This window comes from Chiloscyllium plagiosum, chromosome 21, assembly GCF_004010195.1.
Source record: "Chiloscyllium plagiosum isolate BGI_BamShark_2017 chromosome 21, ASM401019v2, whole genome shotgun sequence".
Classification (NCBI taxonomy): Eukaryota; Metazoa; Chordata; class Chondrichthyes; order Orectolobiformes; family Hemiscylliidae; genus Chiloscyllium; species Chiloscyllium plagiosum.
The window spans coordinates 26,359,287-26,386,890 of NC_057730.1; the positions used below are offsets into that span (position 1 = coordinate 26,359,287).

At 39.9% G+C, this 27,604-nt stretch overlaps 1 protein-coding gene across 2 annotated transcripts in view; it reads left to right on the forward strand.

Annotated features, from left to right (window-relative positions):
• LOC122560684 (transmembrane protein 114) overlaps positions 1–27,604 on the forward strand; it is an 89,275-nt gene that overhangs the window by 14,524 nt on the left and 47,147 nt on the right. The window contains exon 3 of one of the 2 annotated variants that reach the window (XM_043711590.1): positions 13,856–13,993. The exons of the other annotated variant lie outside the window; for it this stretch is intronic. Within the exon in view, the coding sequence (XP_043567525.1) occupies positions 13,856–13,993 (138 nt within the window). The remainder of the gene's footprint in view (positions 1–13,855; positions 13,994–27,604) is intronic. 2 annotated transcript variants of the gene reach the window in all.

The following is a 27,604-nucleotide window of genomic DNA, read 5'->3' on the forward strand; positions in this document are numbered from 1 at the left end:
AAACACCTTCTTCACTATCCTATCTACCTGCAACTCCACTTTCAAGGAGCTATGAACCTGCACTCCGAGGTCTCTTTATATAGGACTGAAGTTAGGGGTAGGTTCTTCACTCAGCGAGTTGTAAGTTCATGGAATGCCCTGCCAGTAGCAGTGGTGGACTCTCCCTCTTTATGGGCATTTAAGCGGGCATTGGATAGGTATATGGAGGATAGTGGGTTAGTATAGGTTAGGTGGGCTTGGATCGGCGCAACATCGAGGGCCAAAGGGCCTGTACTGCGCTGTATTGTTCTATGTTCTATGTTCTATAACCGTTGCAATAATTGAGTACTGAAGTAAAATTTACAGTCTATTAAGATTGACGATAAAAAATGACTATATAATAAACATTTAAATACTCAGGTTATTTCCCTAGTGAGACAAAGGTGTCTTTTTCTTTCATTTTCTATTCCTGCAATGTGGTGCTTCTGCTTTGGTTGATATCCTTTGGATTTTGAAGTCTGTAAATGTTGCCGTAATGTTGCTGTTGTGCAGAGGCAGACTGTACCATTGAGACAGGAGGCAGTGTCCAAGGCTTTGATTCAGAAGTGGGATCAGAAGTAAGAAGGAGGAATAAGAGAACCCCAAACAGAATCCTCACTCATATCTCCTCTTTGTCTTTCTTTCCTCTCATGGCTCACATACATGGTCTGAGAAGCATTTTGTTGCACTTTGTGGGAAGTGTTGAGCAGCCAAGGTGGGCCTTTTTGCATGCTGTTTAAGTTGACAGATGGGGTCTACAGAGATTTTCTTAGAACAAGCATGCTGTTGGTTACCTATCACTTCTGGTGCTCCATGCAGAGGTTACTCTTTCCATTAAGTGTTAACTCTGTTTTCTCTCCATAAATGTTGCCATACCTGCTGAGTTTCTCCAGCAATTTCTGTTTTTGTATGTTTCAGATCTCCAGCATCTGCAGTTCTTTTATTTGTATACCTCTCACTGGTTTCTTAAAATATACTTCAGTCTGTGATCAGATAATCATAAGAGACATTTTAGGCCTTTATTTGTCCTTTCATTTCAGTCACTTAAAGTGTATGAATGTCTCCAGGATTTAAATCCGATAATGGAAACTGAATATCAATAGTTCATGTTTATCATTTTCATAACATAATTTCTCCTTATGATCCCATGATCTATTCCGATTATATATATGATCTCAGTTGTAGTGGTTTTTTTTATGATAATTTCTTCTCTTTGTTGATCTCTCACCCCTATTCTGTCCTCACAGTGCAACTCCAATAACTGTTGTGCTCTGTACCTTCTTTTAAAGTTTCAAATCTGGTTGTACTGTTGCCCCTCTTCCTGAAGGAACTCCAGTAAAACTTGTAAAAGGTGCATACTTCAAAATGATGATTCAGAACATTGCCTTCCAAGTATTGTTGTTGTTAAAACTGGTTTCGCTTTGTTGGAGGTATTTTCGGTGATGTCAGGCTATTATTTGTGAGACAGAGATAGGAGTTGTGTTCTCAATCTCCTGCCTGTCAATAACTGACTGTTGTATCACAGCTAGCATGCACCATACCTGTAAAAGACATGCTCAGGATATAATCACCCTATGACAACATGTTATCTGAGGGTATAAATGCTTTGGTCTCCATCATAAGTGGAGCCACTTGATGCATGACATGCTGATGGAAGTGTGCTAGTGTTTGTGTTTGAATCACTTCATATTCGCCCAGGTACTGACGTGCCTATAATGGGAAGTTACATCTACACTGAGAGCTGTTATAAACATCCATTCAATTTCAGTACTTACAGTATCCATGAATAGTTCTCACATTATGTGAGCAAGCATACGTTTTGCTTCATTAGGTACAAATACCCTGTTGGAGGCAAAAGCCCAAATCACAGTGATAGGTCACCTACTGTGATAACCCATTCTATAATGGTGAAGATCAGTAACTTAATAGTTCAAGATTCTGTGTGACACCAACTTTGAAGAATACCAAACAACTAAATGCAAGATTTAAAACTTTGTTCTTCTTCAGTCATGCATTATTACTTGCACTTCTTCCTCAAATTCTCTATTTTGTTGAGGACAGTGATGTGCACTAGTAATATGAATGAATTTGTAGTCTCACATGACTCTCTTAAACTGCTCATTTGGAAATTGTGGACCATATATTGATGCCACAAGGTCTGGAATGCCATGTGTTGAATAAATTCTCTTGAATCATTACTGTCTGTCATGTAATCTTGTGTAGAGACAAAAAAAAATTGCAGATGCTGGAATCCAAGGTAGACAAGCAAGAGGCTGGAAGATTACAGCAAGCCAGGCCGCATCAGGAGATGTAACCCGAAATGTCGACTTCTTCACCTCCTTGATGCTGCCTAGCTTGCTATGTTCATCCAGCCTTCTGCACGTCTACCATGTAATCTTGTGTAGACAGTTTACTTTAATCCATTTTAATTAATAGTTCATGATAAAATTGAATACTTTACCCTTGAACTTGAAGAAATCCATTCCCAATGGTCTCATAGCTTAGATGGAAGAGGCAAAGGTGAGAGTGATTCTTTCTTTTTCATGGCTGTTGATGGCACAAGGGATGTAGTTAGCAATTGTTTCCTATACTGAGTAATAAATACCTGACCACCAGCTTTGTCATTGCACTCTTGTTTGACACCTTGTAATTCCCAGATGTTCTTGAATTTTTCTGAAGAATTTCAAGTCAAAGACCTCTTCATATTACTAATTTCTCATTGAAGACTAATGCGTTTTCCAGGGTAATGAGGTGTTTGTGCTGTTTAATGTATTGTCATAGTATTTCATTGCTCAGTACATAGTTTGGTCATTCTTCTAGACAATAATCTTTGATTTGAATACATTTATTTTCATCGTTCTTGTGCTTCTCATAATGTTGCTTTTGATAGCAAGTATTTGTTAACTTTTATTATGTAGGCTTCACCTTAGCAACAAAGTCTAAATCTGCTTGTTCTGTTCTCTGATGGTGTGACTGCTATTGTTTGCCAGTTCCACTCTACATATTCAGTTGTTGAGTATACTTCGTTAGCCACCATTGAATTCTGGGCAGGCTCTCAGTGATTTATTTTGTATTTGGAAGAGTGATCAATGGTTTATTGCCAGTTTGATTTTTAACTTGACCCCATCACATAGTTTGAAATTTTTCACACACCTGCATTGTAGTTGTCATCATTCCAAAGAATATTTGAAATTCTGCAGTGTTCTTAGCCAGTAGGAATTCTGTAACTATTTTGGTTTTCTCTGCTGAAAATGTGTTGCTGGAAAAGCGCAGCAGGCCAGGCAGCATCCAAGGAGCAGGGGGGTTGATGTTTCGGGCATGAGCTCCTCTTCCGAAACGTTGATTCCCCTGCTCCTTGGATGCTGCCTGACCTGCTGCGCTTTTCCAGCAACACATTTTCAGCTCTGATTCCAGCATCTGCAGTCCTCTCTTTCTCCTAGTTGGTTTTCGCTGCATCTGCCACGAGTAGCTGGGATTATATTAGAAATTTATCTTTGATTTTTGCAAACTCATAATTGTCATTCAGTGTTCAGCTGCATCCTATAGGACTTTCATTATCGTCCGAACTCACTGAACATGTTTTTTTATGTTTTAGCATGTTGTCCATTTACCCATTAATGCCTCTCAAGGTATTGGACATTGTAATCTGAATCATTTTTGGAATGATTCTCATGGGAATCTTTTAAGACAATCATGTTCAAAGACTGTTGTGAATGTAGTTAATTTTCTGGAGTCTTCATCAAGAGGTAATTGACAAATTATACTATTAGCATCCAAGTGAATGTAGTACTCTTGATTTGTTTTGCTAGACTTTCAGTCACTGAAGTCATTGGTTGCATCTCATGTTCCATGGCTTTAGTTGTCTTGAGTTAAGTTCACACAGATTATTTTTGAACCTTTTCTTTTTGACTGTCACCAGACGTGAACACCAGTTTGTTGGCCTAACAACTGGTGAAATTATTCCACATCATGGCATATGTTCTATTCCCTTTAACATTGCCCAAGAGTGGATGAGGCTGCTGTCAATATGTGTAAGTAGAATGGTTTAATATCATCCCTTATTGTATTGTGATGCTTTGTCTTTAATTTCCCAAACTTGAGAACCATCCTGGGAACTCAATTGATGTTTAATTTGCTTGATCTGTATCTATAATCTCTTGAAGCATTTAGATTAATCCCAGTCTCAAGTATGGCTTTCTGCTTAGCAGTGAACATATTTGCTTCTGAGTGACATAAAAAGATTTTGCTTCCTTTATACCTGAGCTTTGCAGCAAGCTGGCATTTTACTTTCAAAAATGATTCCCCCAGAAACTTGTAACCTCCTTGCATCTTCATGAGGATAGCCAGAATTTAATCTGTTTCTATTGACCATATTGAAATAAACAGCTCCTCCATTGAATTTTCCCAATTGACACTTTAGTGATTGTTATCAATTTTGCCTAAAAAGATTTTTTTGCTGATCTTGTGAACTTTCCACATCTTGAATCTGCTGCTGCTTGATGTATTTTCCCCTTCGTTTCTGTGTTGTCTGTTCTTTAAATCTTGTTTGTTCCTTTAATCTGCAGTTATGTGTGCACAAGAAAATTTTCTGATTCAATATGTGAATGTGACTACTAGAGAAGGTACAAACTCTGACCTACTCTTAGGAAATAAGGCAGAGCAGGTGACTGAGGTGTCAGTAAGGGAGCATTTTCGGGCCAGTGACCATAATTCTATTAGTTTTAAAATAGTGCTGGAAAAGGATAGACCAGACCTAAAAGTTGAGGTTCTAAATTGGATGAAGGCTAATTTTGATGGTATTCGGCAAGAACTTTCAAACCTGATTGGGGGCAGATATTCACAGGTAAAGGGACAGCTGGAAAATGGGAAGCCTTCAGAAATGAGATAACGAGAGTTCAGAGAAAGTATATTCCTGTTAGGGTGAAAGGAAAGGCTGGTAGGTGTAGGGAATGCTGGATGACTAAAGAAATTGAAGGTTTGGATGAGAAAAAGAAGGACTCATATGTCAGGTATGGTCAAGATCGATCGAATGAATACTTAGAAGAGTATAAAGGCAGTAGGAGTATGCTTAAGAGGAAAATCAAAAGGGCAAAAGAGGGGCAAAAAGGGGACATGAGATAGCGTTGGGAAATAGAGTAAGGAGAATCTGAAGGGATTTTACAAATACATCAGGGACAAAAGGGTAACTAGGGAGAGAATAGGCCCCTCACAAGTCAGCAAATCAGCCTTTGTGTGGAGCCGCAGGAGGTGGGGAGATACTAAACGAGTATTTTGCATCAGTGATTACTGTGGAAAAGGACATGGAAGATATAGAATGTAGAGAAATAGATGGTGACATCTTGAAAAATGTCCATATTATAGAGGAGGAAGTGCTGGATGTCTTGAAACACATAAAAGTGGATAAATCCCCAGGACATGATCAGGTGTATCCCAAGGTTCTATAGGAAGCTAGGAAAGGGATTGCTGGGCCTCTTATTGAGATATTTGTATCATCGATAGTCACAGGTGAGGTGCTGGAAGACTGGAGATTGGCTAACGTGATGACACTGTTTAAAACAGATGTTAAGGACAAGCCAGGGAACTATAGATCAGTGAGCCTGTCTTGAGAGACAGGATGTACATGTATTTGGAAAAGCAAGGACTGATTAAGGATAGTCAACATGGCTTTGTCCGAGATAAATCATGTCTCATAAACTTGAGTGAGTTTTTTGAAGAAGTAACAAAGAGGATTGATGAGGGCAGAGCAGCGGACGTGATCTATATAGACTTCAGTAAGGTATTCGACAAGGTTTCCCATGGGAGACTGGTTAGCAAGGTTAGATCTCATAGAATACAGGGAGAACTAGCCATTTGGATACAGAACTGGCTCAAAGGTAGAAGACAGAGAGTGGTGGTGGAGGGTTGTTTTTCAGACTAGAGGCCTGTGACCAGTAGAGTGCCACTACTTTTTGTTATTTACATAAATGATTTGGATATGAGCATAAGAGGAATAGTTAGTAAGCTTGCTGATGACACCAAAATTGGAGGTGTAGTTACAGCAAAGAAGGTTACCTCAGATTACAACAGGATCTTGATCAGCTGGGTGAATGGGCTGAGAAGTGGCAGATGGAGTTTAATTTAGATGAATGTGAGGTGCTGCATTTTGGGAAAGCAAATCTTAGCAGGATTTATACACTTCATGGTAGGGTCCTTGAGAGTGTTGCTGAACAAAGAGACCTTAGAGTGCAAGTTTATAGCTCCTTGAAAATGGAGTCGCAGGTAGCTAGGATAGTGAAGAAGGCATTTGGTATGCTTTTCTTTATTGGTCAGAGTATTGAGTACAGGATTTGGGAGGTCATGTTGCGGCTATACAGGACATTGGTTAGGCCACTTTTGGAATATTGCATGCAATTCTGGTCTCCTTCCTATCAGAGAGATGTTGTGGAACTTGAAAGGGTTCAGAAAAGATTTACAAGGATGGTTCCAGGGTCGGAGGATTTGAGCTATAGGGAAAGGTTGAATAGACTGGGGCTGTTTTCACTAGAGGGTCAGAGGTTGAGGGATGACTTTATAGAAGTTTATAAAATCATGAGGGACATGGTTAGGGTAAATAGACAAAGTTTCTTCCCTGGGGTTGGGGAGTCCAGAATAGAGGGCATAGGTTTAGGGTGAGAGGGGAAAGATGTAAAAGAGACCTAAGGGGCAACGTTTTCACACAGAGGGTGATATGTGTATGGAATGAGCTACCAGAGGAAGTGGTGGAGGCTGGTACAATTGCAACATTAAAAAGGCATCTGGATGGGTATATGAATAGGAAGGGTTTGGAGGGATATAGGGCAGGTGCTGGCAGGTGGGACTAGATTGGGTTGGGATATCCGGTCGAGATGGATGAGTTGGCCTGAAGGGTCTGTTTCCATGCTGTATATCTCTATGACTCTATGACTATGTCATGACCATTTTTCTCACAGTTGTGGCACTATGCTGTAGTGATGGACATTCCTCTCATTTGTGTGTCTTGTTCTCTTCCTTGCGGCCTACAAACTACCTTGCTCAATTTTATCCATTGCCCATCTGTTTCCTCACAAACTAAAACATGGTTAAACCTTCAAGGTTCCAGTTAGCTAACAATCTGGATTGTATTTTCTAACATTAAATCTCCTCTGACAAGTAAAAGATCTGACAACATGCCTCGTCTGCCACATCAACGCAATCTAGTTGTGACTCAGTTCTGCCATCAACATTCATGTGCCTGTTTATAAAGTCCATTGATTACCAGATCCATGCTTTCTCCAGTCTTTTTGGTATTTGTTACTTCAATCATTCAAAAATTAATCATTTTCAAACTAAGATAAGCATCAAATATCTTTAATACTTTGTCATATAGTGCCGTACTCTCATTAATGATCATTTCCATTCCTGAAAGTAATATGTCATTGTGGTCTTCTGGTTTTTCTTATGTAATTCTGAATCAGCTTTGTTCCTGGTAAATCTTTCCCAGTCCTCTCATTCCTGGGCTTGGTATGTTTCCTGATTGCCTGAAATTCTTGTGATGGTGGTAGGTTGGCTTCCATCCTGCTTCTGCATCTGTGACTGTTTCTGTCCCACTGCTCATTGATGAATCTTGGAAAATATTTGTTGTGTCTTCTAGGCATATGATTCACTTTAGTTGCTGCTTTGAATGTTTCTTTTCACATTTTTTGCTGGCACCACGACTGCCACATATTTTGCTTTGTGTTTGGGTTTAACTCTGTTTAAACTCTCAAGATACTGCCACTGGAGTCCATGGAACCTCCTGCAAGAACTTTTTATTGATAGCTATAAGCACATTTTCTTCATACTAGGTTCAGTAGTTTTCCTAGCACGTTTTCTCTGGTGGACATTATTGAAAAATAATAGACAAAGTTTTATGGACCCCATGTCACCTTATAAGGTTTCACATGCAGCTGACAGTTTATTGAAAAATTATCATTGGCTTACCAACAATGTACTTACTAATAAAACTATGGATGGCAAATTTCAGGCAAGACACCTGTGCATTTCTGGTGTGTTTGTGCTGCAAGTGAGATCCGATTGGTAGTATACTGCCTTGTAAAGTTCCCTCCACTGGCCTAGTTCTTATGGATTCATGGAAACTCCAGGGATCTTTAGAAATGGGAAAGTGGCCCTGGATCCAGAAGTCCCATCCCCATTTACAAAGGATCCCACACCTGCACTTCTAGGAACAAAGGTCACATCACTAGACAAATTCTTTTCTTGAGATATGTGTGATGAACCAGGAGTTTCCCAACTCTGCGTATCCATCTTGACAGCAAAACTATAGACTATTGTTTGAATGGGAGTGACAACTAACTAAATGATAGGAACTTGACTGACCCAGAACAGTAACGTATACATGACTAGGATGATGAATACTGTGCCTCAATGATGCAGAAATCACTTGAAGGTTGGTTATAAACAAAGATTGATCTTTACAAGTAACCGAGAAGTTCATATTGCAAATAAATGTTAAACTGAATCACATTAATTAACATTAAATTTAAATTAATCTTATAACGAAAATGTAGTAAACTGATTGCTTTGGGAATGTAATAGTTTTATTTATGAAAAATGATATGTATTCAACCGCATGTTGATCACAGAGAAGTGATTGAACTTCACACTGTTCCTTGTGTCCAAGTAATTAAAGTCTCCTCTGTTATGCTAATGCTAAATAATTTTGTGATTCAAGATGATTGTGGAACAAGAACTGGAGGTATTTACTTCATCTTTCAGCTAAACGTTGAATTTCAGTGCAACCTGTGATTGTCCCACGTCTAATATTACCTCATAAATAGTTATTTGTAATGTGATAGGTGGCTGTAAAGAAGAGAACGTCAATAATACTGTACTTAGAATAATATCTGAGACATTGATGCATTTGAAAGGGCAGAGGGGAATATAAAGAAAACTTCAAAAACTGGCATTTAAGTATCAGAAGTTTGAAATGTCAAAATCAGTTTTTTCTCCTGGATTTCCAATTGCAACAATTGACAAGTGACATATGTCTCTTTGGTGCCCTCTGAATTTGAAGGTCATGGTCGGTACAATTGCCTTTAATATTGCAAACCAGCTTTGACAAAGTTCAAACATCTTTTAAGTCATTCTAAAACAATTACTTGAAGGAATGAAGTAAGTCCTGCATCTGGACTATGAAAACAAACTACATAACCTAATGTGATTTTTCTTCATAATGCAACGCCACAAAGGCTGGTATCCCATCACCAAGTAACCCTTTATTTACGCATGCAAAGTACACACTAGTCCAGTTAGCAGAAAGCTGCATCCTAGGGTGAGCAGAATGCCTGATACTCTTGTTTATATCTGTCAGCCAGGACTCCCTGATTGGGCCATGTTAACAGCCCCTATTCTATTCGCTAACAGCCACCTGATTGGCCTCATTCCAATCACTACAATGTTAATGGAGCTATAAAGAAAGTTTGTGAAGGAATTAATGTAATATGAGATTCCAATCAATAATCTTGAATAGTAAACCTGTGGTAACAGATAATTAAAAGAAGGTGACTATACTTTCAAATTTAGGAAATCAGCTAACTAGAAATCAATGGTGAAAACAATGGTTTTTTTTTAGGAACTGAACCACCTTGACCCAGTTTTTATGAGCGGTGGATAAACAGTACATTATTTCCCACAATTCTAATTCACTTTTGATAAACTACAAAAACTGGATTTTAATTAACACTTCAATGAAAATAAAATTGGCAAAGCTAAATGAGGGCAATTACACTCTACATCTGACTCACGCTACATCTGATCTGGAATTATCTGATGAATACCAAAAATAATTAGCTGTTCTATTTTCCATCACTAACATTCACACTCTCGTTTAACGCGAAACAGTCTCACATAGTACTTTACACTTGTCCATGTTAAAGATCATCTGGCATTATCCTTTAGATTTGTGTGTTTTAATTCAGTTCTCTGAGTGGTTTCCAGTTCGACAGATCTTTCCAATTTAGTATCACTTGCAAGTCTGATTATTTGCTCTGAATTTCTAAATTTAGATCTTTTCTGCAATTTAGAAAGAGTCAACTTTCCAGCATTGAGCCCTGAGATGCCTCACTCTAACAGTACTCTTCTAATGTTCATAACTTCCTGCTCTTCAGCCACCTGGATCTGTTTTACATGTGTGATCTATGCAGACTTTGGTGTTAGCTCATTTGGCTGGACAGTTGGTTTACAATGTAAAGTGGCACCAACACAGGCTAACATTACTGTGAAGAATTCTACTTCTCACCCTCCCACCTCACCTGAGTCATGGTGACTCTCAGGTTAAACCAAGTCCACTTGTCTCTTGCTCTAATGAGAGAGCAGCTCCATTGTCTGGCAGGGCTTTGGTAACTTTACCTTTTATGTAGGTAAACAGAACTGAAGGCAGAACACCAGTCTAACCAGTGCTTTATGACCCCTTTTAATCTATCCTCCAAATATAAGGGAGCTTTTTGATTAATTTTGTACCTGTCCATGATATTTTAATGTCCAGAAACCTGGACTCCTTAGTCTGTTTGGATCTCTACTGCTTCTCATTTTTCACAGTTTTGCAAGTACATTTTATCTATAAAGTGCTTTCAAAAGTACCACAAAGATATATAAACAATACAGACCCTCCTGGAATTAAAGGGCAGGAACACTTGAGCTTTGGACTTTACAAGAAGATTATAGTTTTAAAAAATCCTCCTTTCGCTTAAATGTACACAGAGAAAAACCACTGGTCCCTTGTCAGACAGTAAAATTAGTTTGGCATCTGGGTCAGCAGCATAATGCCAAGGGAAAAAACTAAATCAGAAACCCATTGAAATTAAATGGCAGTTTTCACACTTTATGATCAACTTGAAAGAGATTCATGGGATGTGAGCCTTGCTGTCAAGATCAGTATTTATTGCCCATCTCAAATTCCCTTATAAAGCTTGTGATAAGCCACATTGTTGAACTATCATGGTCTATAAGGTGTAGGTTATGGCTTTAGGATGTGAGAGCTCTGGATGAATTTAACTCCTCACAGACTTCAAACTTGCTTCTGATGCCTTGAAAAGAGTTTAATAGTAAAGAGCATTTAGATTTGGACTGTTGTAATTGGTGAAAATGAGTGTTGAAAGATCTTGTGTTGAGACACAATTTTGATCATTTTGAATATATTGAAACTCAAGGTTAGTATGAGTGATGTCATGTGGGCCATAGGTGAAGAATTAAATTAAATGTAGAATAATCTGTAGCAGCAACATGCTGTGGAGTAGGTTTTTGTAGTGAGGGGAGAAGCAAGGCAAACTGCAGGGGGTGGAGTTCAGAGACAGTTCCTTCACAACAGGGTATACAGGCAGAGGTTCTACTTCCTTGAGCTTGCAGAATAGCAGCAGTTTCAAGGGTTGAAATTTTCATGAAGAATAAGCAGGCTAATTAACAGATTGTTAAATTGCAGCATGACCACACCTCTCATGGCTAGCACGACCTTGATGGGAAGAACTTGGAGCTTCTACCTCAGATGTAGGATTTCTATCCATTAAACTACTGACCCATTTTGGTATTTCAATATGTCAGAATATATTCTGAGTTTGGTACCCATTATTACACCTCCCCAAAACCCCACCCTGTACCCATCTATACCTTACTATTAAACGCTGTTTTTAATTAATCCAGAAGAGGACTGCAGCACTTGTCTAAAGGATATTTGCAACAGTAACAAGGGATGAGGATTAAAAGTATGCAAATGTAATTTTTTTCAGCCATGATCTAATTAAATGATGAAACAGCCTCAAGAGACCGAATGCCTTGTTTCTGTTTCAATGGTCTTCTGATCTCAACAAGATAGTATAGTTGCAATTAAATTACTTCGGCTATGTATAATGCCGATTTGAAACTCGAGCATCCAAAATTTCAAACAATAAAAAATATTTTAAAAACATGTCAAACACAAATTAATGGTGGTGGTTTCAGAATTGCATTCAGCTTAAAAACAAAGTGAACGCTTATAAGCTGATGTCAGTAAAAGCACAGCCATTAAGCTGTCAGATTGTCATGAGAACCTTATTACTTAATTTTCACTAGGGAAGGATGTGCACTGTTTTTGTCTGATCTGGGCCAAATGTGAATTCAGTGCCACAACAATGCAGTTACCTCTTACCTTCCTTCTGAAGTGGCTCAGCAAGCATTCAATTTGTATCAGAGTAACTGGGAATAGACATTAAACATTTACCTTGCCTAACTCCTGAAACTGATGAGGTAAAGATGGTGGTTGCTTGCTCAAAATTCACTACAACTGACAGGGAAGTATTACTGTGATGTTATTTGAAACTGAAATAAAAGAGCTGCGCACTGTTTCTACTTTGCAGTCTGCGGGCCCAAAGTTCAACCTAGATTATCGTTTTAAAGGTTGAATAGGAGTTTCTAAGTCAGTCAAGCTGCCATTCCACTAAAATACATCATTGTTGTAATTCCTGTAGAGAACAATGGCAACAAAGGTACAGTAATGAGGTAAGCTACTTTGAAGAAATTCTGATCCATCCTTTCATCTCTGGGATTTACGTTTGATTCTAACCCAAGCTTTCAACAAAACATCTCCTTTCTCTGCCAAGTGTAAACATCTACAAGGGATTGTATTTACAAATTAAAGACATCAAAAGAAAGCAGCAATATAAAAAGACGATTTTTGAACTAAGATTGGAACAGCCTTCCAGCAGATGTAGTTGAACAAGAAACCTTAATGGGCAGTAGGACTTATCCTACTTGAAACCTATTATGTACGATATTCTTGGGCAGATTAACTTTAATCACAGTGACAGCAACTTTCCCATTCATATATGGATTGTGAACCAGCGAGCACAGGTTTAAAGTATTTTGCAAAAGAAGTAAATGTGAGATGAAATTTTTTTCACAGAGTGAGCAGTTCCTATCTGAAGAAATGACACCAGACTTGAAATGTTAACTCTGCTTTCCCTCCACAGATATTGTCAGACCTACTGAATTTGTCAAGCAATTTCTGTTTTAGTTCATGTTTGGAATGCACTGCTTGGAAGTGTGGTGGAGGCAGGTTCAATTGAGTCATTCAAGAGGGCAATGTATGATAATTTAAATAGAGGGTGCAGGGAAAAGGCAGGAGAATGGTGCTGAGTTAGAGATTGGTGCAGACACCTTGAACTGAATGGATTCAATTTGCACTGCAGCAATGCTGCGATTCTGTGTTTTGTTGCTGATCTGAAATCACTACCTTTCATGTTTCTGTTCTCACTATTGTATTCAACATTTTTTCATCATCCATTCCTTTTTCCTCAATCATTTTAAATCATTGACTAATCTAGCCTTCTCAATTGTGGTAACAATTTTCCTTCTTTTTTGCTTTCTTCTTGTTTCAAGTCTTGCTGGTTCAGTTCTTGTGTGCACTCTGTGACCTGAGTAGTTTCTCATTTTCTGCATGTCCAAGGGTGTTATTGAAGTGGCAAACACATTGCTAAGGCACAAGAGAAAAAAAGCACTGGAGGGCAGTGATGATTTCATTCTGGCCTAGGAAATCACAAATATATGTGACACAGGAAAAGATAAACAATACTGACATGTAGGTTGGCTTCAGAAACTTCAGCCTGTCTTGCTTAACAATCAAAAGTCCAGGAATCCACATTCAACAGCAGCTTTCAGGAGAAGTTGAATAAATCCTGAAAGGAGAAAGAAATTGCAGTGCTGTAGGGAAAGAGTAGGGGGGTTGGATTAACTGCTGTTCGAAAGGACAGTGTTGATACAGTGGATCAAGTAGTTGTCTTCAAGTCTTAAACATACTTGCCTGGTGGGAAAATGTTTTCTTTTATTGTTACAGATATGCATGGAACATTTGTAGTTCTACTTCCACTCAGTCTCATCTTGATGATTTTTGGAGGAATGACCGGATTTATTAGCATTTTAGCACGAGCCTATGCGTTACTGTTGTTGACTGGAACTCTTTTCCTATTTGGAGGTAAGGCCAACTTAAAAATTGTGTTATCGTTTCCTTTTCTTTGTTTGTTTCATTTGCTTGTGCTTGTTCCCTTCCACCTCCTTTTCAATTATTGTCCCTGAAATATCCTCTAATAGGCTTTGTATAGAGTAACTCCTCACCTTCTGTGACTACAAACTCCATGTCGGCTTGCTTTGTCCTCTCTAAACCTATTTCGGCTCCTTAGTCTTCAGTGGACTCACTAATATTATTGTCTCAATGATTGACAAAGATAATTCTGACCACTTCTTAATAACCCTCATTACCCACAATTCTTTAGCTTTTCCAACATTCTGTGTGATTTTTTGGAGAAAACTTACCTTCAAGTCTCTTAAAACTGCACTTCCCAATTCCTGACTGCTCAACATTTGTTGCTACATTAACCATCATTCACTGGAGGGCAGTGAAATCAACCATTATAACTGTTGATTTGCTCAACCACTATTCCCTTTCAACTTTGACACTGCTTTCATTGTCATTTAGTCATTTCCCCATGGCATTATCCTGAAGAGGACACAGATTTAATTGACAAAAGAAGCAAAGGAGACATGCAGAAAAACCTGTTAATGCAATGAGTGGTTGCACTGCCTGAGAGTGGTAGAGGCAGGTTCAGTCAAGGTATTTAGGTGGGAATTGAGTTATTACTGAGTTTGGCAACAGGGAAGGTAAGGAATTTCCTGTGAATAATTAGGATTGGGTAAGAAGTTGGCAATTGGAAAGGAGAGGGAAATTTACAATTATGATATAATCAAAGGAAAGGGGGTGCTGCGGCAAGGGCACAGATTTAATGCAATAGCGATGTTAAAAATATCTTTTTTCATGCGGCAAGTAGTTTGAAACAGTAAAGCAGTGCCCAACAGTTTGATCTGTGTCATTATCAGTTTCACCTAATAAGCTGAAAGAGTATGAAGAAGAAAAGCCTGCAGCAGAAGGGTAAAAATTAAATCTGCCAGAGGCTGCTAGCTTACTTGAAAAGCCCAGCATTCCTGCTCCTCTTGATCCACTGAAAGTGTGCAGGAAGTGTTAGCTGGGGGCAAGTGACAATTCTCACTACTAACTCACTGCTGAACTTCCAAACTCAAGGAAACATTTTAAATCAGGATCCTAACTATGTGTAGTAGCCCAATTTAAATGTGTTAATCAGCAGCCTGCCTCTTTTCAGCAGGGTGGTTGCTTACTCTGATCTACACTATCTAAATATATGCATGATTTGGAAATGCCGGTGTTGGACTGGGGTGTACGAAGTTAAAAATCACACAACACCAGTTTATAGTCCAGCAGGTTTAATTGGAAGCACAGTAGCTTTTGGAGCGACCGCCTGATGAAGGAGCGTCGCTCCGAAAGCTAGTTTGCTTCCAGTTAAACCTGTTGGACTATAACCTGGTGTTGTGTGAGTTTTAACTAAGTAAATGCAGGAGACCACCTGAGGCCATTTCCAGTATGGTTCTGGAGCGTTCAATATTAAAGTCACTGCACTTCAACTTTGACAGAACACAGTGGAGCTGTTCATTTTTGTTGTTCATTTTGTAGAAAAGCAGTGAAAATGCCATAAAAATGACACAAGTACTGTTCATGCCTGTTTTTGTGGGTTCCTGTGGAGATTAAGTGGTCAACACAACATGATAATTCACCGCCATCATTAGTAAAAGAGGACAAGAAAGGATAGATTTGGTAGTAGTCAATGAAGAATTAATCCTTCTGGTATAAATGTTATGATAAATTCTGTACATTAGTGCCAATACACATTTTCAGAAAATTCCGAGCAACATCTGTCCTTGGAGTGATTGCACAAAATTCTAGTAACATGTACAACTTCATTTTTATAAATACAATGGTGTAAGAAATTGCAGTCAGGTCAGAACTGCTTTAATAATTGAACTCTGAGAAACTGCATTTCACAGATGACATGATACCAGCAGGATAGGAATCTCCATTAACGAGAAGGATAACAGAACTGAGATGTTATACCTGTCAGGAAATATTGAATAGGTAGAGGCATATTTCAAGAAAATAGAAGTCTGAGGCATGACCTAATAGATGTCTTTAAAATAATGAAAGCGTCTGATGGGTGGAGAAGATATCTCCACTTGTGGGGACTGAAATATAAGATACTTGTTTATAAATTTCGTGTCGAAGAAGGTCCTGAAGAAGGGTTACACCCAAAAGGTCGACTTCTCCACCTCCTGATGCTGCCTGGCTTGCTGTGTTCTTCCAGCCTCCAGCCTCCTGCCTGTCTATTATAAATCTAGTCAGGCTTTCAGAAGGAAATTGGTTAAAATATGGAACTTGCTACCGCAGGGACTACTTGTGGCGAGATTTAATGTAATCAGTTAATAAAAAAAGCAATGGCAACATTAAAAATATATTTTTCATGCAACAAGTGGTTTGACACAGTAAAGCGGTGCCCAAGAGTTTGATCTATGTCATTGTCAGCTTCACATAACAAGCTGAAAGAGTATGAAGAAGAAAAGCCTGCAGCAGAAGGAACATTAACAAGAAGAGGATCTTACAGAGAGATCAGCAAAATCTCAGTAAGATTTCAATTTGCATATGAACATTCTAAATTGGAGTTGTTGGGAAACTAGGAATCAGTGGAGTTCAATAAGTTCAGGATTCATGTGTGTTCAATAGATCGATACAATGAATCACAAAAAGTTAATATGCAGGTACAGCAAGTCATCAGATATCCCAGACTGCTATAGTCCAGGCTAAAGTGAGGAAATCTGACACTGGTTTGAGTGCCGTAACAGCAGCTCTAGATCCAGAGCTATTCAAATTTGCCCTCAAAATTCAACTGGAGGCTTCTCAATTTAGGTCAGCAGTTTATCACCAGCCAACCCATAGCTACTGAGGAAGCAGCTTATATGAGTTCAGTACTATGGAAGGCAAACTTGCAGAGAAGACAGACACAAAAGGATTGCAGAAGGAATGTTGATTTTCTATGTATTATTTAATGATTGAAGAAGCTGTGGTGGGGTAAATGCAACTGGATTAGAGAAAATCTGCAGAATGAAGGCATAGGCGACTGCTGCCAGAATAATCAACATTAATGCAAGGCATCAGAGACAGTATGTGATCTGCGAGAAATTTCTAAAAGATCTCAGGCAGCACTGATAAAGGGATAGGAGAAAGAAGACCACCAGTACTGTGCCAACAGGACTATAAATTACAATTGTGACAAGAATGCACTGGATCCACCAGCAAGCCAGTCAGGGATATTAATATGGTTTGATGGTGAGCATAGTATTTGGGATTAATACTGATGTTCTAGTAGTTAGACTGCACCAACAGTGATGTTGGATGATGTCATAACACATAGGACTGGGACCTGATGGAAGAATGTTCTAATTAAGTCTAATTAAACCAGGCCTCTCTATATAGTGTAAATCATTCATAGATGTTGCTAATTTACACCAACACATTATCAGTTCCTGTATGTGCAAATTGCTCAGGATATTAATGCCGTGGTAAGGAGGATCTCTAGTACGCATACACTGTATGGTGGAAAGGTCATGCCAAATATTTTTCATTATTCTATTCTGACTCCTTTGAAGAAAAATATTGATGAATATGCATAATTTAAGTCAACATTAGAGATTAACTTGTAAATGATTTATTATTGACTCTTTGAAATATTTTACATTATTTATTCAGCTTTAAAAATGTCTGTATATTTGAAGATATCAAACTGACATACAAAACCAAATTAAAAATTGAATAAAAACTTAAATTGTTTAATTTTTATTTGTGTTCTGGTGTGAAAAAACAGATCAAAGTAAACATGGAATGCAATGTTCATTTGATAGTGCCCATACATTTGGTACTACATGTCATTTTGGGTCTAAAATGGTACAATTCCAGTGTTAGCTGTACGGGATGCCAGCTTGGTCATTAATATGCGTAGGGTGTGTGTGCACTGGAGATATGCAGAGCAGGCAGATGATGACATCAGTTCTGCATGATTTGATATCAATGTTTTGATTTTTGATCTGAACACTACAGCTGATGCTTTTAACTTCTCAAAACCGAACATGCATTCAGCAGCTGTAATTTATAGAGTTCATGATCTACTTTCAGGTCAGTAGCTAACTGATTTCTGTCAGCTCTTGCTGAGCTTATAAAAATGTCCAGTGATTTTTACTGCTTATTAAAGTTACTGAAGTTTACACGAATAATGTGGCACAATTTGAAGATCTTCGCGGATCCAGTTCTGATCACTTACTCCCAGACACGGGTGCAGTTTGCATTCTTGTTGCATGACAGGCAGAATGAACAGAGATGAAGCACAGCAGGATGAGCTGCTTGAAGGGGAAGTCTCTCAGCAAGAGGCCTTATCAACTCAACGTCTAGAGGGAGTATTTCTCCTCCCTCAACTTCAGCAAAAGCCGTGCTTCAATGTCATTGCTATACCCAGAAACTGCACATGGTCATTTACTGAATGTTCCAGGCAGAACTGAAGCCTCATAAAGAGGTTAAGTAGCTTTAATGATGGCTAGTGCACCCTACTCCATTAATATTGAGCTAAAGAGCTAAGGACGAGGCTGAACCCTCATAATTGCCTATCATGTAGTGTCAAGAATAGAAAGAGGCTGCATACATTATCACCTGGAAGAGCAAGTTGTAGCATGTGATTTTAAATAAATCTGGATTAGATTTCAAATGAACTGAATCCATGTTACTTAATCAGTGTTGCTTGGCAATACCACAACAAATAATCAATGGAGACCGTGAGCATATCTGTGTGAACTCCTTTCAGGCTGGAGCAGGTAACATTTCTCAGTTCACTATACACTGTTGCATAGTTTAGATTAGATTAGATTACTTACAGTGTGGAAACAGGCTCTTCGAAGAGCTATTCACCCATATTCTTACACCTAACACTATGGGCAATTTAGCATGGCCAATTCACCTAACCTGCACATTTTTGGACTGTGGGAGAAAACCGGAGCACCTGGAGGAAACCCACGCAGACACGGGGAGAATGTGCAAACACCACACAGACAGTTGCCTGAGGCGGGAATTGAATCCGGGTCTCTGGCGCTGTGAGGCAGCAGTGCTAACTGATGTGCCACCATGTTGCCCATCTGGGCAGCATATTTTGGAAATAATATACCCCTTGATTTGATTGCAGTATAGACTTACTGGAGTGATATACTGGGATTTTCAGCATTACATTACGAGGATGGATTAGTAATTTAAATTTAAATTCCCTGGAATTCAGAAGTTTAAATCTGATTTGATTCAGGTTTTCCAAGATATTAAGGGGAACAGATAGTTTCTCTCTAGTTACTCTATATCTACAAGTTGCAGAAACTAAGACCAGGACTGTGGTTTAGTAATTACAGCCAGATCTTTAAGGAATGAAACAAGGAAACACTCCCAGATCAATTATTAATTTTGAAACTGAGATTTTGTTACATTAAAGTGTATGGAGTTAGGTGAAGATCAGCCTTCATTGCACTTAATGACAAAACTGGCTTAAGCAATGTCAGAAATTGGTAATTTTTCCTTGTAATTTAATACTGGAATTCCAGGTATCAGTCCAATATGGAATGGAAGCTTATTAGCATGGTGGCACAGTGGTTAGCACAGCGCCAGAGACCCAGGTTCAATTCCCGACTCAGGCGACTGACTGTGTGGAGTTTGCACATTCTCCCCGTGTCTGCGTGGGTTTCCTCCGGGTACTCCGGTTTCCTCCCACAGTCCAAAAATGTGCACGTCAGGTGAATTGGCCATGCTAAATTGCCCGTAGTGTTAGGAAAAGGGGTAAATGTAGGGGAATGGGTGGGTTACGCTTCGGCGGGTCGGTGAGGACTTGTTGGGCCGAAGGGCCTGTTTCCACACTGTAAGTAATCTAATCTAATCTAACACTGTTTAAATGAAGGCCAAATATGGTTTTATTGAAGGTTTTAATGTGCTCAGTTAAGTTGTGGAAGCAGATGAAAAGTTATCAGTGGTTACAAATAAGTAGGTTAAGTACTTACCCTAATTCCAATTATTTCCAGTCTGCAGCATTTTATAGGCAGCTGAGACAGTTATCAAAAGCAGGTGTAGTAAAGTTATGTAAATTAGGGATCTATTGAACCCAATACAGTCAAAGACCATCAAGGGAAATAAGTTGGGTATCATTGGAGAAGGTAGAGATGGGAACTTCAGGGGATACAGTACTTTTGCCCCTCTAACTCCATTTTAATTTAGTCCCTGCCCCTTGCCCTACACCCACTCCCCGCCCCGTCACTTCAGTTTTGATGGTTTGCATTGATCTGAACAGGCTTTGCATTTTAAAAAAATCCACCAGGCAGCAAGGTAGCTCAGTGGTTACTGATGCTGCCTTACTGTACCAGGGAGGTGGGTTCGATTCCACCTGTGGGCAACTGTCTGTGTGGAGTTTGTATAATATACCTGTGTCTACATGGGTTTCCTCTGAGTGCTCCAATTTCCTCCCTCAGTCCAAAGATGTGTAGGTTAGGTTAATTGGCCATGCTAAATTGCCCATTGTGTCCAGGGATGTGCAGGCCAAGCGAATTGGTCATGGGAAATATAGGATTACCAGGATGGGTGGGGTTTTCAGAGGGTTGGTGTGGATATGATGGGCTGAATGGCCTGCTTTCACGCTGTAGGAATTCCGTGATTCCATAATGTAAATGACTACGTGGGTGACTACTGGTGTGGATTAGTGGTTTACAAAAAAAACAGGTTAGAGAGACATAACTGTCTGTAGCTCAGCAGTAGTATCTTTACCTTTGAGCGAGGAAGTCTGGATTCAAGTCCCATCTGTTTTAAAGATTTGTAATAACATCTCTCAACAGCTTGATTGGAAAATATCCTCAAAGAGAGATAATGAGAGTTCTTCTAGTATATTAGTAGCGTTCCTATATCTGAGTGAGGAGCCCAGGTTCAAGTTCCATCTGCTCCACAAGTGTTTAATAACATCTATAAGTGCGGTTTTTAATAATATATCAGAGAGAGATAAATCTGTAGAAACATATGAGTAGCTTCACAGAATAAGATTCTATAAAGCAGTATATTTGATTGAATTCCAGGCTTTGTAAATATCATTAATCAGTTTTATAACAAGAAACCAAATCAGCAATTTTGATGGAAGAATTACTGACAAGTTTATTCTCCCCAGGAGAAGCTATGAGCAGTTTTTTAATTGTATGGAGACTGGAAATGTAATTATATAGAGTTTTTAAAGTGGAATACGTTCTTTACACACAGCAATGTCCAAGATGTGTAATAGTGCACAGAGAGGCTGTTGTGGATTGTCAATGGGGGAGACTGAAGCAGGTCATTAACTAGTCTGAGAACAGAAAAGGTCCTTCAGGCCATGAAAAAAAAATATGGAGGATGCTAGAAACGTGAAGTAAAAACAAAGTGCTGAGAAATTCAGCACATCTGGCAGCATCTGTGGACAAAAGTTAGTGTGCCAAATCTGATTGGGCTTTTCTTCAGAACTGCACTATAAGTTAATTAAAACATCCCTTTGTGAGGACAGGGGGTAAAACAATGCTCTTGCTGCCTCTAAAGTAAAGTTGTGCCTCCCTTGACTTGGAATTTCTCCCATAAGAATCTCATTCTGTCTATTGGCTTCTGCTCTGAGTCTTCTTTAGAGACATTGCCAATAGGGAAGTGGCATTTAAGTGAGGCCAGGCAGTCAAATATAGAACTGATCAGCTGTCGATTTGGAATATACACCAAACATCTGTACTTGATAATATTTTGTGGGTCATAGCTGTACATCTCCATGAGATCTCCAGGAAATAGCCTGCATGTACATGATATCCAGAGAGGATTTTACAGATTGGAAACCAAATGTAGTTGCAGAAATGCATGGTTCTGGAACAGTGTACAGAATGTTTAGAGAACATAACTTTAAAACTATATACATATGCATTTCCAGTTTTTAGACAATTAAATCTTTGTTTCCAGCTTCTTATTTCTAAGAGTGTCGCTGAGCTTATACAGCCAGGAGAAAAGCTGAGAGTCACAATAAATACAAAGAGCAAAGAGAACAAAGAATATTACCACACAGGAACAGGCCCTCCAGCCCACCAACACATGATACCTTTCTAAACTAAAACCTTTTGCCTCCACGTGGTTCATATCCCTCTATTTCCTGCCAACATCCCCATCATTGAGGCACTGACCATTGGCTGTGAATTGTCCACATGACCGACACAAGACTCCCCAAGCAGATGCTCTGTTCCCAGCTTCAAAACAAGCGAGCGTCAGGTGGACAGAGATTGTGCTTCAGGGATACCCTGAAGGCCTCACTGGTGAAGTGTGAAATTCCCACAGACACCTGGGAATCATTGGCCCAAGACCGTCCAAAGCGGAGGAGGAGCATCCGGGAAGGCATTGAGCACCTTGAGACTTGCCATTGGGAAAAAGAGTAAGCCAGGTGAATACCGTGAAAGGAGTGCGCTGGCACACCAACATTCCACCCACCCCATCCTGTGACTACTGTCAGTGTAACAGAACCTGCGGTAGCTGCATCAGTCTGTATAGCCACCTATGGACCCTGAGAGTGGAAGAGAGTCCTCTTTTGTAAGGGACTGCCAATGAATGAATGAATTCTCTGCCTATTCATGTATCTGTCAAGTTGCCTCTTAAGCACTGCTGTTATACCTGCTTCTACCAGTTCCTCTGGCTGTGCATTCCAGGCATACCACTCACGTGTAAAAAAAATGCCTCTTACATCTCCTTTAGACTTTCCCCCTTCTATTGAAGCCTATGTCTCCTAGTAATTGACATCTCTTCCCTGGGGCAAAAAATTCCGATCATCCATGCCTCTCATTGTTCTATAAAACTTCCATCAGGTCACCCCCGACATTCAAACGAAACAAACCTAGTTTGTCTAATCTCTCCTCATAGCTCATACCCTTCAAGTCAGGCAACATCCTAGTAAAGCTTTTCCATCCCCTTTCCAAAGCCTGCCCATCCTTCTGGTAGTGTGGCACCACAAATGTACGCAACGAGATGTGAGAGATCAGTTTGACTATTGTCAGCTGTGACATGGCGAGCACTTCTCACTAGGTGCATTGTGAAATGATAAATCGATGCCAAATGCATGAATAGCACCACGGGTTATGCATCCATGAAAACAATGTGTTTGATTAAATGCTTGGCTTGTAAATAGAATTGATCAGTATTTCAATAAGAAACTTAACAAGTAATTTTGACAGAGCAATTCCAACAAGTTTACAACCCTCTTTATTGACAACTTGTGAATGTGCTTTGAATCTATGTGGTCTAGTCATAGGGTGAGAAATCATTTTTTTGTAGCTTTTTAAATTCCTTTTGCTGAGCTAGTCTTATATTTCAGTAAGTACTTCTGTTTTCTTTTCAACACATTCTTTACAATGTGTTGAAATTTGTTTCATTCCAGATTCACTGGGCTCAAATGACGGTTAGTGATCTGAAATATTCTTTAAAACTCATTTTGTGGGATGTGGGCATTGCTGGTTGGCCAGCATTTATTGTCCATCCCTAGTTGTCCTTGAGAAGGTGGCGATGAGCGGCCTTCTTGAATCGCTGCAGTCCACCTGCTGTGAGTTGACCCAGAATGCAGTGAGGGAGGGAATTCCAGGATTTTGACCCAGTGACAGTGAAGGAATGGTAATGTATTTCCAAGTCAGGAAGGTGAGTAGCTTGCTGGGGAACTTGAAGGTGGTGATGTTTCCATATAACTGCTGCCCTTGTCCTTCTAGATGGAAGTCACTGTAGGTTTGGAAGGTGCTGTCTGAGGATCTTTGGTGAATTTCTGCAGTGCATCATGTAGAAAATACACACCACTGGCCAGTGATGCCCACATCCCACAAAATATTTCAGATTAATGACCTTAATCAGAACCCAGTAAATCTAGAATCACAAATGGAAAAAAAATTGGAAGGATTTTCCATGATAACTAATGATATTAGTCTTTTAATTCAGCCAAATTCCATTTAGATTTTATGAACTGAGCCATTTTCCTGTAATATAATCACAAATTTAAACTATTTATTTAGATATTAGGAGTTTTTTTTAATCAATCTTACTTTTGTTGGATCTTCAAATGTCACTGATAAAGACATCATTTATTGCCCATCCTTCAGAAAGTGGTGGTGAGGCAGCTTCTAGAACAGCAGCAGTCCATGTTATGTGGTACACTATCACATGAGGAAGGGATTTTAGGATTTTGATCCAGTGACTTTGCAGAATCCACCACATCTCTTTGCCTGCTTCAGTTGTGGAGAGCATCACAGTGTTAGGATTATGTGATACATTGGGTCTGGGTCCTCAGATTGATCCAAGCATTGGAATCCCACCTTCAGCAGGCATATTCTCTGCTCTGGTCAAAGAATGGGCTGCACTGAATCCAAAATCGGCCTCAAATGAGGGGTTTCACAATGGAGTCATCAGCCATGGTGGCAGAGAGTAGCCCTGGTTTCCCAGTAACCATCTTTGTAAGGCATCTGGTCCTAGAAAAGAAGCAGAAAACTAAGAGTTCTCAAGGATACAGCCATCGTGGCAAGTCTCAACATACCTTGGACTTCATAAACGTTTCTCTGATGGTCACAGATGATCTGTACAATAATGGGTGGAATTTTCTATTCATGATATGATGCAGTCAGTGTGATGTGTGTACAGTCCAAAGTGACCTGCACATGGGAGAGGGCAGCTATGTTGGCAAAGACTAAAGCCTAGCTTGCAGTGCTGACTTCTTTATGGGGGAATGAGATGATGAGTGGTGATCTTGCACAAATTGCATCGGTAACAGCATTGATGCATTTGTGGGTTGAGGATTGGGAGATTCCACGCAAGTGCCCATCAATCCTTGGGAGCAACCAGTTGCATGAAGATTTAGTTCAGCTGTCTTGTTAATGGCCACTCACCTCTTCAGATCACCGGTCTGCTCCAGATGTTGGTCTAGTTTTTTGACAATGTCCCAGGACATCCTCATCAACTGCTGACATTGTGCCTCACTCATCTGGAGAGAATGACATCATGGACAATAGTCTCTGGGCCTCCTGTTCTTCCTGTGCATTCTGAGGGGAACTTCAGCTCTGATCTCTTCATGTGGAAGTTGTTTGGCATCTACTGAAGGTTACTGCTGGTTCTGGGCTTCCTGATACATATAGTTATCTTCCATTTCTCTGCACCTTTGTTGTGCCACATCAACAGTGACAATGACCCCTGCTGTGGGAGGATTCATTGTTTACTGTTCCAAAGAACCAATGCAGGAGACACACCAGGCTTTAGTAAAGTGAATAGTCAGTATTCACATCACTCAGAAGTAACTGTTTAGGATAATCCTCCAGACAGTGGGACATGGAAAACTCCAACAAAAAGGCCATGGAATGCCTCTGTTTGCACCTTTGACAAAGGGACCTTATTGCAATGAATGCAGCACAATACACATCCATACATAAGAAGATTGTGAGCGCTGTATCTTTACTGTTATCTTGTTTCCACCAGCTCCAAACCATCTCTCGCATCACACAAGAAAGGCAGCATTGCATTTAAGAGCTTGTTAGAAAGACTTACAATTCAAAGTGGGAGGAAACCTGCTCAATGCCCTTGTGCAGTTTATGAGATCTTGGATTATCTTTGTGGATTGTGGTGGGCCCACGGGTGCTTCTTTAAAGGTCTCCTGTCATTATTTTTACTTTACAGAGATGACCATTTTCAATCTGCAATGACCACTCACATGGTCAAGATTGCCTGCGGTCCAGGATTTGTATCCCACTCAGATGGACATTGCATGCATTTCAGATTACAGATCACCTCAACATGTACTGCATAAGTGCTTTATTAATGCAATTGCCCCTTGAAGATTCACACATTGTTTACAATTTGAATCTGTGTGCAACTTTCTACTTGCATTTTGCATTTATGAATCAGGCTAGTGTGGAAGGCAGCACAGATCACACTTGCTGCTTATTCAAGAGATTTTTGCCTTGCCATTCAAAGCTTAGTTCGAGAATCAGCCTCTTTGTCTTTAAATTCAAAATCTCATTTCTGCTGATCTTGTGATTTTCGTAACTTTCTCACCAATGTGTTTATTGTTCAGAGGCTGGAAAGATTCTGTTTGTAGTTATCTGAGATATTCATGAAAACATCTGCCAGTGTGTTAACTGTTTGGTTCTGTCTTCTCCTTGCTGAATAGACTATATTTGGTAGTGAAACCTCTTAGGAAGTGAGTGTGATGAGAGGTGCAGGTATAATTTGCTTCAGCAAACTATTCCCTGTTATAGAATGGACATGCGTGATAAATATTGATTCTGCTATAAGATATTGTGAGGTGAAAGGGGAAAAAAAAAGCTTTGTTGACTTTACCAGCTGGTCCAAATAATATAACAATGGATACTTGTACCTTAACTGATCAAGTGAGGTCTCTGAAACTTTGCCTTATTTGCAACCCATTCTGTGAGTAGTTGAGGCCACAACATGTTATACTGCCATCTTCACCATTAATAATTTACCTCTTAGGTGGCAAGTAGGATCACTCTCCTCTGGAATATATTATGCAGCAGCAGGTCTGTGATGGCATCAGTAAGTTATGGTTCTCTATCAGGCAGCTGCAATGTACATGTGATTACACCAAAACCCATATTCTAAAAGCACCCTAATCAATTGAGCACCAAAACAATAATAAGATCATGAGCAATATGAGTGGAAGAAAGCCATTTGGCCCATCAAGACTGCTTCATTATCCAGTAAGACACTTCAGCGGAACTGATTGTGATCGAAACTCCATATTTCTATGTTCCCCTGCCTTGCAGAACCATGCCCTCCACCTCCTCCAAGACTTCTGTTTCCCCGGCCCCTAACACCACATCTTCACCATGGATATCCAATCCCTCTACACCTCCATCCGCCATGACCAGGGCCTCCAAGCCCTCCATTTCTTCCTCTCCCGATGTCCCCAACAGTATCCTTCCATCGACACTCTCATTCGTCTGGCCGAATTGGTCCTCACCCTTAACAATTTCTCCTTCGAATCTTCCCACTTCCTCCAGACCAAAGGGGTAGCCATGGGCACCAGTATGGGCACCAGCTATGCCTGTCTCTTTGTTGGCTACGTAGAACAGTCCATCTTCCGTAATTACACTGGCACCACTCCCCACCTCTTCCTCCGCTACATTGATGACTACATTGGCGCCACCTTGTGCTCCTGCGAGGCAGTTGAGCAATTCACCAACTTCACCAACACATTCCACCCTGACCTTAAATTTACCTGGACCATCTCTGACACCGCCCTTACCTTCCTGGACCTCTCTATCTCCATTAATAACGACCGACTTGACACCGACATTTTTTACAAACTCACCGACTCCCACAGCTACCTGGATTACACCTCTTCCCACCCTACCTCCTGCAAAAATGCCATCCCGTAATCCCAATTCCTCCGCCTCCGCCGTATCTGCTCCCAGGAGGACCAGTTCCACCACAGAACACACCTTCTTTAGAGACCACAATTTCCTTTCCCACGTGGTTAAAGATGCCCTCCAACACATCTTGTCCATATCCCGCACCTCTGCCCTCAGACCCCACCCCTCCAACCGTAACAAGGACAGAACGCCACTGGTGCTCACCTTCCACCCTACC